General features: G+C 38.5%; 1 protein-coding gene across 1 annotated transcript in view; it reads right to left on the bottom strand.

Annotated features, from left to right (window-relative positions):
• Nucleotides 1-14,306, bottom strand: part of Herc2 (HECT and RLD domain containing E3 ubiquitin protein ligase 2) — a 224,647-nt gene that overhangs the window by 140,906 nt on the left and 69,435 nt on the right. Inside the window, exons 26-35 of the mRNA XM_036183790.1 lie at nucleotides 13,955-14,105; nucleotides 11,209-11,423; nucleotides 10,870-11,002; nucleotides 10,636-10,763; nucleotides 10,353-10,548; nucleotides 7,885-8,018; nucleotides 7,229-7,402; nucleotides 7,018-7,154; nucleotides 6,763-6,914; nucleotides 5,301-5,492 (exon numbers count right to left, since the gene is read on the bottom strand). Coding sequence (XP_036039683.1) covers nucleotides 5,301-5,492; nucleotides 6,763-6,914; nucleotides 7,018-7,154; nucleotides 7,229-7,402; nucleotides 7,885-8,018; nucleotides 10,353-10,548; nucleotides 10,636-10,763; nucleotides 10,870-11,002; nucleotides 11,209-11,423; nucleotides 13,955-14,105 — 1,612 coding nt within the window. The remainder of the gene's footprint in view (nucleotides 1-5,300; nucleotides 5,493-6,762; nucleotides 6,915-7,017; nucleotides 7,155-7,228; nucleotides 7,403-7,884; nucleotides 8,019-10,352; nucleotides 10,549-10,635; nucleotides 10,764-10,869; nucleotides 11,003-11,208; nucleotides 11,424-13,954; nucleotides 14,106-14,306) is intronic.

The following is a 14,306-nucleotide window of genomic DNA, read 5'->3' as shown; positions in this document are numbered from 1 at the left end:
GCCAGCCCAAACTACTATACCTAGCAAAACTTTCATTCACACTAGATGAAGAAAGAAAAAGATTTCATGATAGAACTAAATTTAGGCAGTACCTATCGATAAATACAGCTCTACAAAAGGTGTTAGAAGGAAAACTTCAATCTGAAGAGGTTTGTCACACCCAGAAAACAGAAGGTATAAATTATCTCAGACCGGCAAATCAAGAGCAGGGAGCCCACACCACAACAAGAAAATAACAAGGATCAACAAACATTGCTCATTGATAACTCAACATCAATGATCTCAATTCCCCAATAAAACCATAGATTAATAGGTTGAATACAAAAACAGGATTCATCCTTCCACTGCTTTCAAAAAACACACCTTACATCAAGAATAGATATCACCTAAGCATACCAGGATGGGAAAGAATATTCCAGTGGACCCAAGAAGCAAGCCAATGTAGGTATTTAATACCTGACAAAATAGACTTCAAACCAAAACTAATAAGAAGAAATAGGGAAGGGTACTACATACTTGTCAAAGGAAAAAGCCAAGAGAATATTATAATTCCAATCATTTATACACCAAACACAAGGACACCCAAATTCATAAAAGAAACCCTACTACAGCTAAAATCACATACTGAGCTTCATGGTGGGTGACTTCAAAACTCAACTCTTGCAAATAGATGGGTTATCTAAAACTAAATAGAAAAATGTTGGAGCTAAATGATATCATAAATAAATGGACCTAGGAGATATTTATGGAACGTTTTACCTAAAAACAAAAGAATATACCTTCTTCTCAGCAGCTCCTGAAATTTTTTCCAAAACTGACCACATACTTGGACTTAAAGCAAGTCTCAAAAGATACAAGAAAATTAAAAAAACAACCTGCATTCTGACCACCGAGGATTAAAAGTGGATATCAACAACAACGAAAACAGCATAAAACATACAACCTCAGGGAAACTGAACAACTCACTACTGAGTGAAAAGTGGGTCAAGACACAAATTAAGAAATTTAAAATTTTTCTGGAGTTGAATGAATATGAAAATATACAGTATACCCAAATATATGGGAAAAAAAGTGGTCCTAAGAGGCAAGTTATAGCACTAAGTGACTATATAAAAAAATTAGAGATCTCATATTAGTAGTTACTTAATGACACACCTGAAAGTTCTAGAACAAAATTAAGAAATAACACCCAACAGTAGTAGATGGCAAGAACTAATCAAACGCCAGGCAGAAATCAATAAAATACTAACAGACAAACACCACCAACAACAACAACAAAAAATACAAATAAATCAATGAAATGAGTTAATTCTTAATGAAAATCACTAAGGAAGGTTGATAAAAATTTAGCCAAAGAAAAGATCCAAATTAATAAAATTAGAGAGGAAAGGGGGGACATCACAACAGACACAGGAAATTCAGAGAATAATAAGAACATAGTTTAAAAATCTATACTGCACCTATAGAAAAATCTAAAAGAAAGAAATATATTTCTTGATATATACCACCTATCAAAGCTAAATCAAGAATAAGCAATTTAAACAGATGTATATCCCCTAGTAAAATAGAAACTATATTAAAAGTCTCCCACCCAAAAACAAAAAAATAAAAAGCCAAGGCCAGATAGATTCAATGCAGATTTATGTAAGATTTTCAAAGAAGAATTAACACCAACACTCCTCAAATTATTCCACAAAATAGAAATTGAAGGAACATTGCTTAATTCTTTTTACCAAGGCCACAATTACCCAGATACTTAAACAATATAACAATCAAAAGAAGAAACAGAATTACAAATCAAATTTCCTATGAACACTGATACAAAAAATTCTTGACAAAATACTTAAAATCTTTCAGCTAATGCCTTGGCCCAGGGTCTTCAGACAGGGCCAGATCCCACCATTGTTCTGCTAGCTGTTTGAAGTCTGAATTTACTAGGGGCATGAATAAATATGAGACAAGAAAAAGAACAATTTATACTTAAGTGTTTGCTGAATCTAGATAAACACGCATATAAAGTTAATATGAAAGACTATATAGTTGCAGAGTTTTACTTTATTTTTCAGACAGGGTTTTATATATTCCAGGATGGCTTTGAACTCACTTCTGTAGCCAAGAATGAACTCTAGATGTTCCTGCCTCCACCCTCTAAGTGCTAAGCTAATAGGTGTGTGCTATTATGCCTGGATTATGTAGTACTGAGGATCTGAACTCAAGGCTTCATACATGCTAGACAAGATTTCTACCAACAGTTACATTCTCAATCATGAATTTCTTCTCCAAATAAAATGTAATGATTAAAAATTAGTACCAGAGGAAAACCTAAAGAATATACAAGTATGGGAAATTAAAGCAGAATTCACTTAAACAACCATTGGGCCAAAGAAGAAATTCTAAGTGATGTGAGAGCACACATTGAGACCCATGGAAACACATCTCCAAAGCTGCTAAAGGGAACAGTGTGGACTACAAAGACCACAGATTTGATTTCTGGATAAACTATAAAAACATAACAGTAAAATTGCAATAGAAACAGTTAGTAGAAGAAAAAGTAAAGACTAGAAGAGAAATAAATGAAATAAAGAACAAAAAATAAGAGAATCAAGAAAACCAAAAGTTTTCTTAAGAAAAAAAAGAAGGAAGAGATACAATTAAGTAAAGCCAGAAATGGCTGTAGGGGAAATATTCCCCCACAGAAAAATGAAACTATTACAAACAATTTTATATATAACAAGAAACAAGAATACCAAGATGAAATGAATAAAGTCCTAACAACATACAAATTACATCTGAAGTAACTCAGAAGGAACAGAAAACTCACACAGACCTGTAAGAAAAGAGACAGAATTACAAAGAAAAGTACAGGCCCATAAGGCTTAACAGGTGAGTTCTATCAAACATTTAAAGAAGAATTAATAACTCTTAAATTCTTCTAAAAGCAGAACATTAGGGAACACTTCCTAATCTGTTCTGTTTAGTCATTAGTATCCTGGAAATTGTCCCATTCTAAAATACTGAAGGAAATTAAACCCTAAACAATAAATGTACTTGCATTCATACAACAGAAGCTAATACTGTTAGGATGGAAATAATCCCTAAGGTGATCTATAGACCCCACAGCATCCTTAAAACAACTCCAAGACCTTTTACAGATATATTAAAATCAGCCCTAAAATTCCACATAGAAGTGCAAGTGAACCCAAAATACCCAAACAATCTAGGTGGGCCATCAGAAGATGAAAACTACATCAAAGGAAAACAAAATTCACAGGACAAGAAAATTTATCACCAAATCATACAACATCTATTAAAGGTCTATAAATTTGCAAAAGTCTAACGTCCAGAGTATTTTTGGAAGAGCCTGAGGACTATTAAGTCTTCTTTAAATGTTTGGTTCATTGTATGTGATACTTTTTTCTTTTCTTTTTGGTTTCTCTGTGTAATAGCATTTGCTGTTCAAAAACTCACTCTGTAGAACAGGCTGGCCTTGAACTCACAAAAAATCCATCCACCTGCCTTTGCCTCCCAGTACTGGGATTAAAGGCATGTACCACCACACCCAGCTTATGTGGCACTTTTAACTTATACTCCTATAACTCAATAACAAAAAGACAAAGAATTCAACTCATTAAAAAAAAAAAAAAAAAAAAACTGGCAAAGGACATTTCTGTAAGAAATAAACAGATAACAACGTAATTTGTCATTAGGTGAAATGCAAACCAAAAATCACTAGACAGAACTTCAGACTCAGTGGAAGGCCTTAATCCCAAAGTGCAACAATAAAACTGTCAAAGATCTATAGAAGTGGAGATCTGCAAGTGGGGAGCCAGTGTGCAACTAACTCAGTGCAGGTCTGATGCACGAATCACTCAAAGTGGATACCCATATCCCTGGGCAGGAGTGCAACAGGGAGTGAAACTTTAATATTTATATATGGCAAGCCTAGTGCCCACACTCTGGAGGGAGGCAGGTTATCTCTGTGAGCATAGACTTCCAGGCCAAGCAGAGCTACATAGAGAATACCTTTTTTAAAAATTACATGAAAAGAGCCAATTAACAGAGAAACTAGAAATCTCTCCCTACTAAGACTACCTGTAATAGGACTTGTGCACAAAAGTTCTACACTGTAAGACTACCCCAACCTGTCCAGTACAGGTGCCATTCAGACTCTTCCATTCCCCAATATATGGCTCACCAGTGCTCATTACAGCTCAAAAATACTTTCTTAATAAACTGTTTGGTTTCTCTCATCTGTATGTTCCTACTCTGATTTCTTGTTCTAGTATTAAACAACCTGGAAATACTAGTGGGTGCCCTCCAAAATCCAGTATCCACCTGTAACATTACCAGATGACCTCAGTATTCTTCTCCTTTTATAATCAAAAGAACCAGAAATAGGTATTCAAGATTTTATATACAAACATTCCTAGCAAAACTACTCACTAAAGTAAAATGGTAAAATAACTCAATTGCCCATCAATGTATAAAAAAAGTCAAACATTCAAATAATATTTCAGCCATTAAAAAAAATGAAAAACTATCCCATGGTGCATGCCTTTAATCCCAGCACTCGGGAAGCAGAGCCAGGTGGACCTCTGTGAGTTCAAGGCCAGCCTGGGCTACCAAGTGAGTTCCAGGAAAAAGGCCCAAAGCTACACAGAGAAACCCTGTCTTGAAAAACCAAAAAAGGAAAAAGAAAAAAAGAAAAAAGGAAAAACTGACATACACTAAAATCTAAATATAAAAGCCTATAAATTACATGACTGCACTTACATGAAATCCTCAAAAAATGTAAATCCACTGAGGCAGAAAGCTGATTTGTGGTCACCAGGAACAGGAGGGTGGGCAAGAGTGATTGATAAACAGATGTAAGATTTGCACTTGTGGTTATGAAAATGTTCTAAAACAAGACAGCAGTAACAGCTGCTCAAAATGTGAATGTCCTCAATAGAAGTGGTGGCCCACACCTTTAATCTCAGCACTCTGGAGGCAGAGGTAGAAGGATGTCTGTGAGTTTAAGACAAGCATGGACTCCATGGAGAGCTTCAGGCTAGGCAAGGGTATATATACTGAGATCCTGTCTTAAAAAACAAGGTCAAAGAGAAAATAAAGAAAAAAAATGTTTAAGTCCCTAACATTGCTCAGTTACACTCAGCATAGTTAAAAGGCTACCGTGTGTGTGTGTGTGTGTGTGTGTGTGTGTGTGTGTGTGTGTGTATAATTTGTTGCTGTTGTTGTTGTTAAGAAAAAAAGATAAAAGTCACGTTTTTCTAAAGGATTCAAAGTCAAAGCCAACCTACCAATGAGCCTCAGCGCAGTCTGTGTGAGGGCCAGCGTGCCTGAGTTGAGCAAGAGGTCAAGGTTGTTTGCTCCATGCTGCAGGGTGAGCATGCTGAGCATCACCAGAAGAAATCGAGCTTGTGGGATGGTCCCCAGACTTGGTCCTGCCAGGTTCTCATTGGTAATGGTTTGTAGGGGGACAGGCTGAATACCTAATAAACATTGACATTCATTTGAATTTCTCATTTATGGGTACAATGCACAACATTCAAAACACAGTGGAATTTGGTTACTAATTACTTATTCATTTATGTAACTTTTTTTAAGTGGGTTTCCACATAGTGAGGTTAGGGCAGATCGATTTTATTTTATGATATCCTCACCATCTACATTCCACATACTGCTATTCTTGTCTTCAAGATATAGTACAAAAAGGAAAAATTAAGTTAGTTTAGTGTTAAATTCTAGTACAATTTTCACCATTAGTAAAAGTGAACTCTGTGATAATAACATCTGTGCTTAAGGAAGGAAGCTGAGCTTTTCCTAGGTATATTGTCTTCAAAAATTCAAATTGAGATCCCAGCAATCTCAAAGTAGTGAAAATTTAGAGTTAGGGGTGCTGGCACACACCTTTAATCACAGCACTCTGGAGGCAGATGCAGGTAGACCTCTGGGAGTTGGAAACCAACCCAGTCTAAATTTTGAGTTTCAGGCCAGTAAAGGATACATAGTGAGACCCTGTCTCAAAAACCAAAATGAAACAGAACAAAAAATTCCAAAGAAATACCAATTTCAAAGTTTGGAGCCAAAAAAAAAAAAAAAAAGGGTAGGGATGAGCACCCCAAAGTGTAGCATTCCCAACTATACAATAAAACTGTGTAGTTAAAACTGTCTATATATTTAACATATTTTCTAAATGTCTTTGGGTGTCTTTCTCTTTACTACCATAAAACTAATCTTGCCATTTCTCTACAGATGCTCAAATTATCTAGATCAGCATTAATGTGGGAGACTGGCACCTTAGAGTATATATGGTGCAACACTCATAAAAATGTAGCTTGATTTATTTTATTAAGATATTTTGAGATGCCAGGCAGTGGTGGCACACGCCTTTAATCCCAGCACTCAGGAGGCAGAGGCAGGTGGATCTCTGTGAGTTCAAGGCCAGCCTGAACTACAGAGTGAGTTCCAGGAAAGGTGCAAAGCTACACAGAGAAACCCTATCTCGAAAAACCAAAAAAAAAAAAAAATTTGAAATTTACGTTTTCTGCCAAATGTTCAAAGTTCCATTCTGAATCTAAAATAAAGCTAACAATAAACAATTATTGTTCTGACATACAGCTTCCAAAAGTAAGAAGTGACTTGATGTCCATTTCCACATTATACACTCAAGATTAACAACAGGACATTGCTGCAGTCACAGCCATTACTATATCATCAGTTTTACAAGGACTTTCAATTATCATGTTTTCTCTAGCTCACCCAGCTCTTTAAATTTGGCGCTCGCATCCATCAGAACATATCGAATATTCTGGACTGCCCAAGCATACAGCTTGCCAAAAGTCACTTCCAGCAGCGTCCGATTAAAAGGTGGGATCAAATCCACATCCTTTAAGCAGTCTGTAAGTGGTTCCCTTTCAAACAAAGAAACAGAATTTGACTTGGAACACTGCCAGACTTTTAACTCCAAAAGAACAGCAATGTGTTCCTAAGATTCCATACTTGACAGAAATTTACCCTATATCAAGTCCTTCAGGAATAAGTCTTTGCCATCCACAAAACATAGCATATTGCACAGAAGGAAGTAAGAAACTTTTGGCTGCCAGTTTCAAAATTGTATCTATCCCTTCCAGACGAACCTCTGCTCTCTCCAACTGCAAAACAGCAATATTTACAGTCAGTACTCCATCTGACTCAATGCAAAGAATCGTGCCACAGAAAGTCTTACCTGTTTCAGTAGGCACTTCCTCATTTTTTCCACATCTACTGGCTCTTCCTTAAGGGCAAATTCAACAATTGTACTGAGAAGTGCAGACTGTGGGTAAAGGCCCTGCACATTCTGCTTTAACCATTTGTATTTATGAACTCCTGTAACTGTATTCAACAGTGGTTGCCACTTATCCTAACAAAAAAGAACAATGTGTACCATTAGTCCACCCTATTAACATGTACTCTAAAGTTCTTTGACTATAAACAATTAGTACTAATAGCTTTGTTATTTGTTCATTTTGTTACCACTAGGAATAGGACCCAGAAGTCTGCAACACAAGCTAGAAAAGCATCCTGTCACTGATATTTTAAATTCAGTAACTTTTAAAATATTAATAGCCTCAGGGACCAATAGTTTCTCAAACAAATAATGAAATGAATAAATGCTATATATATAAAGATGCAATACAGACCAAAAACAAAAGGAAACAGTCTTCCAGCAGTGTGACCAGACAGAACAGTCAGTCACGTCCATTAAGCAGCCTAGGGCCATGCTTCTAAAAACACGAAACTTACTAGCCTACAGGTGTTCAGGACAACAGCATGGCACCAGAGCTTCCTTGTTGTGTGCAGTGTTTCTATCACCCAATCTAAGAACCCTAGAAAATACTTCACCTTGGGAGACTTCATGGAAATGGGTCTTTTGTCTACATTTATAGGACTATGAGGCAGAACACAAGCTTCTTCTAAATCACTCTCTTCATTTCCAATTTTTTCTTCACCATCAGTAGATTCTGGCTTCTTAGGAACTATATTTTAAAACATAAAAATCACTTATATAATTTTTAACCAAGAGATACTTTAATGTGCAAGAATATATGGGTTGGAAGCTTTTTGTTTTTGCTTTTTTTTTTTTTTTTTTTTTTTTTGGTTTTTGGTTTTTTTTTTTTTGGGGGGGGGGATCAGTTTGACACAAGTTATCTGAGAAGAGGGAACCACAACTGAGAAAATGCCTCCCTAGGACTGGCCTGTGGGCAAGCCTGTGGGGCATTCTCTTAATAAGTGATTGATGTGGGAGATCCCAGCCCACACCATCCCTGGGCAAGTGGTCCCAGGTCTGTAAAAAAGCAGGCTGGGCGAATCAGTAAGCAGTACTCTTCCATGGCCTGTTGCAGTTCCTATCTCCATGTTCCTGCTTGGAGTTCCAGCCCTGATGTCCCTCAGGGATGAAATGTGACCCGAGAGTTGTTAAGATGAAATAAACCATTTCCTCACAACTTTCTTATGCTCATAGTGTGGTATCACAGCAACAGAAAGACAAAGAAGGATGGATATTTTCTTCAAAAAAGCACAGAATGACACTGTCAACTGTAATGCTCAAAGGACAAAAGTAAAAACTATCACAATGAGTATTCTATGACCTCTAGAAACAATACTCTGACATACCATGTCAGGGACAGGAGTGGAACACTGTTACAGCTGGGCCGTGTTGCCACATGCTTTTAGTCTCAGCACTTGGGAGGCAAAGGTGGGTGAATCTCAATGAGTGTGAGGCCAGCCTAGTCTACAGACTAAGTTCCATGACAGCCAGGGCTATACAGAAAAACAGACAAGAAAGAAAGAAAGAAAGAGAGAGAGAGAGAGAGAGAGAGAGAGAGAGAGAGAGAGAGAGAGAAAGAGAGAAAGAAAGAGAGAGAGAGAGAGAGAGAGAAAGAAAGGAAGAAAGAGAGAGAGAGAGAGAGAAAGAAAGAAAGAAAGAAAGAAAGAAAGAAAGACAGACAGACAGACAGACAGACAGACAAAGAGAGAGAGAGATCCAAACAACACCACCCCCAACTGTTGTGGAATATTATTTTAAGGTGTATTACTTTTGCTAATGTTGCATGTGTTGAACTCTGTGAAGCTGTGTTACTGTGCCTGTGTAGAACACCCGATGGTCTAATAAAGAACTGGCCAATAGCAATGCAGGAGAAAGGATAGGCGGGGCTGGCAGGCAGAGAGTATATATAGAAGGAGAAAACTGGGAGGAGAGAATTATCTAGTAGTTAGAGAAGGAGGATGACTCCCGGGGCAAGCCACCCAGCTACACAGCAAGCCATGGAGAACTAAAGTCCACACAGGATCCCACTGGGAGAAGACCCTGGAAGCTGTGCCCGATTGGCTCTCAGCTTCCCCACACATACACTCCCCTTTTGAATACTCTTCTGTATCCTTTTGCAGAGACGAATTGTAACTGTGAGCATAAGAGCATATTATCAAGTCTGACAATGTACTGGATACACAGCTCAACCCCGGTGTCATTAGTCATTTCTACAGGTTAATCTCCTCTCAAGTGAGTCGGGATAAAAAGGAAAAGGGAAGAAAGCAGGGGAAGGAAAGGGGGAGAGAAAGGAATAAAGGAGAGGCGGAGAGGAAGGGGAAGGGAAGAAAAGTGGGAGAGGTTAGTAAAGGAGAGGTAGGTAGAAGGGAAAGAGGAAAGGGGGAAAAAAGCAGACACAACAGGGAGAGGAAGGAAATCATCACCCTGTAAATCTAGACACCCACAACAAGCAGCTCAGTGTCTAGAGACATGATGTAACCACCTTTTGAGACAGGCCTGAGATCTGGCTATAATCCCATTTTCTATAGTGTCAGTATTTGTGGTCAACTGGGGTCCAAAGATCTTTGTCTTTGTCTTGAGTCTGTGAGGAATCAATGAGTATCTCCAGATAAGCTCACTATATTCAACTGCTATAATTACTCTGTTTTAATTACAGTTCATCTCATAGTGAGCCCTATTTGTTGTGCTTGGTACTACCTGCAGTTTTGAGCTCTCCACTGAAGGTCTTAGAGTGTACTACCCAAAGACAGAAACCATTTTACTCAATACTTCAACACAACAACAAAACAATTTCTCACAAAAATGTCAACATCAAATCATAAGATGAAATGTTCCAATATATCTCATTACCAGGAAGACACTATAAATTTTTTAACTCTTTCCTTACCAACTTACTAAAATAATCAGGACTTCTGCATTCAATCACAAATACACATAAACACTATGACAATACATGGAAATGCCACAGGCAAAGTCACAGACTCAGCCAAAGGCAAGAAAGTGTAACACCGTAACAATATATTCTGACTTTTTAGATTATTACCTCTCTTTTTCCTTCTTTCTCGAATGATCTTCTGAGCTATCCTCCTCCAACGGGGTAATGAGCCTAACAGCTTAAACTTAGACATTATAGAGAGGTCACTGCAAACAGCAGGCCTCAATTCATTGAAGAGAAATCTCAAACGTTCAATGACAGGAGCACACACCTCCTTGTAGGAACGGCCCTGTTCTTGATGAGTCTGCAAAGTTAAATAGGGAAATTGACGTAACAACAAGTACTTTGGCAACTGTCTACACAGCACAGAAAAAGACTAAAATCCATTCACCTTAATGAGCGAGCATTTTGCTTGGTAGACAACTCTACAAACATCCACCACAGATTTAGGCAATGTTCTGTGCTTTACTTGCTCAATACCAAGAGTACCTACATGAACTAAAGATAATGCCACATGACCTGTAAAAGACATTTTCGGAAAGGGTAAGGTAGGAATTAATATATATTCCATGCCACTTGAAAGGTCTACAATGTAATTAAAACACATGGATACTGAGCTCTGTACCTAAATCTTCATGTTTTAGAAGGCAGCATAAGAGCAGACGGCCAACCTCTTCCACAGGATGCTCAGGAGGAAATGTGATCGGTGTGGTCAAGTGGCACTGTCTACAGTACCTTTCAATTTGACACAGAAAGTCCTGCAAGAAGGGTCAGAAGTAATCTAAGAGTCACCAATAAATCTTCACAAACCCAACATGCCAAAGCATCTACCCAATGTTTTGCCATCTGTATCTCACTTGTATGGAAACAATCAATTATCACTTCAAAACCAAATCTCCAAATACCAAGCAAAGCTGTGCTGTTTGAAGATTACAGAATGCTGCGTCAGAAATATCTAACTCACCTTCACATTGTGGTCCTGGATGTTATTGTCAGCGATTGCTTGCAGAAATGCCTGAGAATGATCACCCAGGGCCCATCTGTGAGAACACAGTCGAGACTTGCTGATGGGTGTGCCCCCAGGAGAGCTACAGTGGTCCTCATCTTTCTCTTCATTGTAGCTGTAGTGAATCTGGCTAGTCTGTAGACCCCCAGAGAAAATTGATGACTGCAGCCACTCTAGAAAACATGTAAGTATTCATTAAAGAGAAACTGGCTCTTCAGAAATACACACACACACACACACACCTGAATTCTCAGTTTCAAGAAGGAAAATCAGTATCATTCATACTAACATACTTAAACTCTATATTAGCTATGTGAGTAAAAGTAACACTTTCTGATTGCCCAACATACCTTAACTATGGTGTGATGATTAGTTTGAACTGTCAACTTGACACAATGTAAAATCACTTGACAAGAGACTCTCCATAAGACTGTCAGATCAAATATATTGTGGAATATTATTTTAACTAGGCAAAGATGTATTACATTTGCTTATGCTGCAGAATATTACTTTGACTGTGTGAAGAGGTGTTACTTTTGTTTATGCTGCATTTGCTTAATTCTGTAAAGATGTGTTGTATTTGTTTCACCTTGCCTGCCTCAGGCACCTGATTGGTCTAATAGAGAGCTGAACAGCCAATAGCTAGGCAGGAGAAAGGATAGGTGGGGCTGGCAGGCAGAGAGAATAGACAGGAGAAATCATCTAGGCTCAGGAGAGAAAGAGAAGGAGGAGGAGGACAGAATGAGGGAAGCACCCAGAGCAAGAAGCCAGGCATCCGCCAGCCAGCTAGACACGAGAAGCAGCGAGAGTAAAATATACAGAAGTAAGGAAAGTAGAAAGCACCAAGGCAAAAGGTAGATAAAGAGAAGGAGGTTAATTTAAGAGAGCTAGCCAGAAACAAACCTAAGCTAGGCCAAGCATTCAAAATTATTAGTAACTCTCCATGTCATCATTTGGGAGCTGGTTGGTGGCCCAAAAGAAAAAGCCTGGTACACAGATGGACCCTGTGAACTTTTGTGGCAGATTGCCTTGACTGCATCCACTGACCTGGGAAACACCTAAGCTCACTGAGTGATATCATTCTCAGGATTTGGGTCCTGGACTATGTAAAGTGGAAACAGTGAGCTGAGTAGTAAGCATGCATGTATTCATGTTCTCTCTGCTTTCGACGTGCAAGTGACTAGCTGCTTCAAGTTCCTGTCTTGACTTTCCCACAATGATGGACCTGCAACAGTAAGCCAAACAAACCCTTTCTTCCCTTAAAGCTATTGTGTGTCAAGGTGTTTTATCAGAGTGACAGGAACAGAGCCAAAACGCCTAACACTAAAACCCAGTACAGGCTTCACAAGTACTGGTTTGGAGACAGTTTGACTGTGTCCCCAAAGGATTCTTACATTGGAAGCTTGGTCCCCAATATTTCGATGTTAAGATGTGATGAAACCTGTAAGATGTGGGGCCCAGTGGAAAGTCCTCAGAGATAGATCACTGTGGCTGTGCCCATGGAAGAAATAGGTATAGTGACTACAGGACCCTAATTAGTTCTAGAGAGAACAATTGCTAAAAAAGCCTGAACTTCACTCTTAAATCACACTCTGGTTTTCTGTGTTATCAAGTGATCTCATTCACCATGGGTAAAGACAGGGGTCTGCCAGTCATGCTATTTCTTATGGTAACAAAAAATTAACACATCACCTGAAGACTCAGAAATAGACATTCACACACGAAAGCAGCAAAAGCTTCCTTATACAGCTACTCAACTCCAGCAGTAATAAGGAAGACAGCAGAGGCATATCAAGGGCATGAAGGTGAAAGATCACCACTATGCTAAAGGAAGAGGAAGTGACAACTGAGCATCCTTGGTTCTACACTAAGACAAAGATACTGTGCATGCAGTCAAGAAAACAGTATGCATGAAAGGTTTCTACAAAGAACACCTTCAATATAAACTGTTCATAAAACTAAAGAAATAAGATAGCATTTTAACAAACAACCCATGATCATTAAAAAGAGAACATCTTAGAGATGAGAAAGCAATGGACTGGAAAGGAGAGCTGTGTGCACTGTATTTGAGACACAGGATCAGGCACATCTAACAGGAATATACATTTTGTTGTGGTTATTAGGAGTATTGATTGTAGGTGCTTATGCCTCATTGGAGGAAACCTCACTAGAAAATTACTGGTATGCACATCACTTCAGGTTTTCATTGAGGATTTGGGGATGCATTCAGTGTTCTTAGTGGATACTTAGGTTTGAAGTACTTGGGAACTTTCACAAATAGCTACCTCAATCCTTTTAAAACATAAGAGTTGATCTGATCCTAATCACTTCACTCTATGGAAAACATACGCACCTTTTATCCCTCAGAGGCAAGCTTCTGACTTGGCACTGGGTCGTGGCCCTACCTACCAAGATGCACAGTGCCTTCCATTCTTTCAACCCATTCCTTCCATTCCTAGCTCCCCTCTGCTGATTTATGTGAAACTCATCCTCCACTGCTATAACTCTCAAGGAGGAATACAAATAAGAGTCTACTTCACAGGCAGCTTAGCAGGCTTGAAGACCATCTTGTCTTCTCTAGATATCCACTCTAACAAGCAGCTGAAGGTTCCTGACCTCTTTGACAGTGCCCTTCCTATTATGTGCTTCTATCCAGAGTACAGCACCATAAATCTGGTTAACAAAAAAGTAAAATTGCTCTTACTGGCACATTCAACCTCCACAGGAGACAATGGTGTGCTCATTGCTAAATAGGAAGCATGTAATCCAAGAAGCAGGCCCAGGTTTCTCTCTGTGTCAATCAGAGGTGAAGACAAACTTCCCAGATCTGGTATGGTAACAACTTCTTGATCAGGCTAAAAAAATTGTGAGTTAAGAAAACAAAGTTAATTAAAAATGTAATATCAAAAAGACCAGCTGCTTATGTGTGTAAGATCTACTGCCATGATGAAGACAAGAAGGTGCTACAAGCACTTGTTACTACATCCTGTAATGAGTTCACATTAGAGCAATTAATTAACGGCATATAACACACCAGAGAGCAGACAGGAGAAAAC

The sequence above is a fragment of the Onychomys torridus genome, chromosome 1 (assembly GCF_903995425.1).
Source record: "Onychomys torridus chromosome 1, mOncTor1.1, whole genome shotgun sequence".
Lineage (NCBI taxonomy): Eukaryota > Metazoa > Chordata > Mammalia > Rodentia > Cricetidae > Onychomys > Onychomys torridus.
Note: the sequence above shows the minus strand (reverse complement) of the source record. Positions and strands in the feature narration are given on the sequence as shown.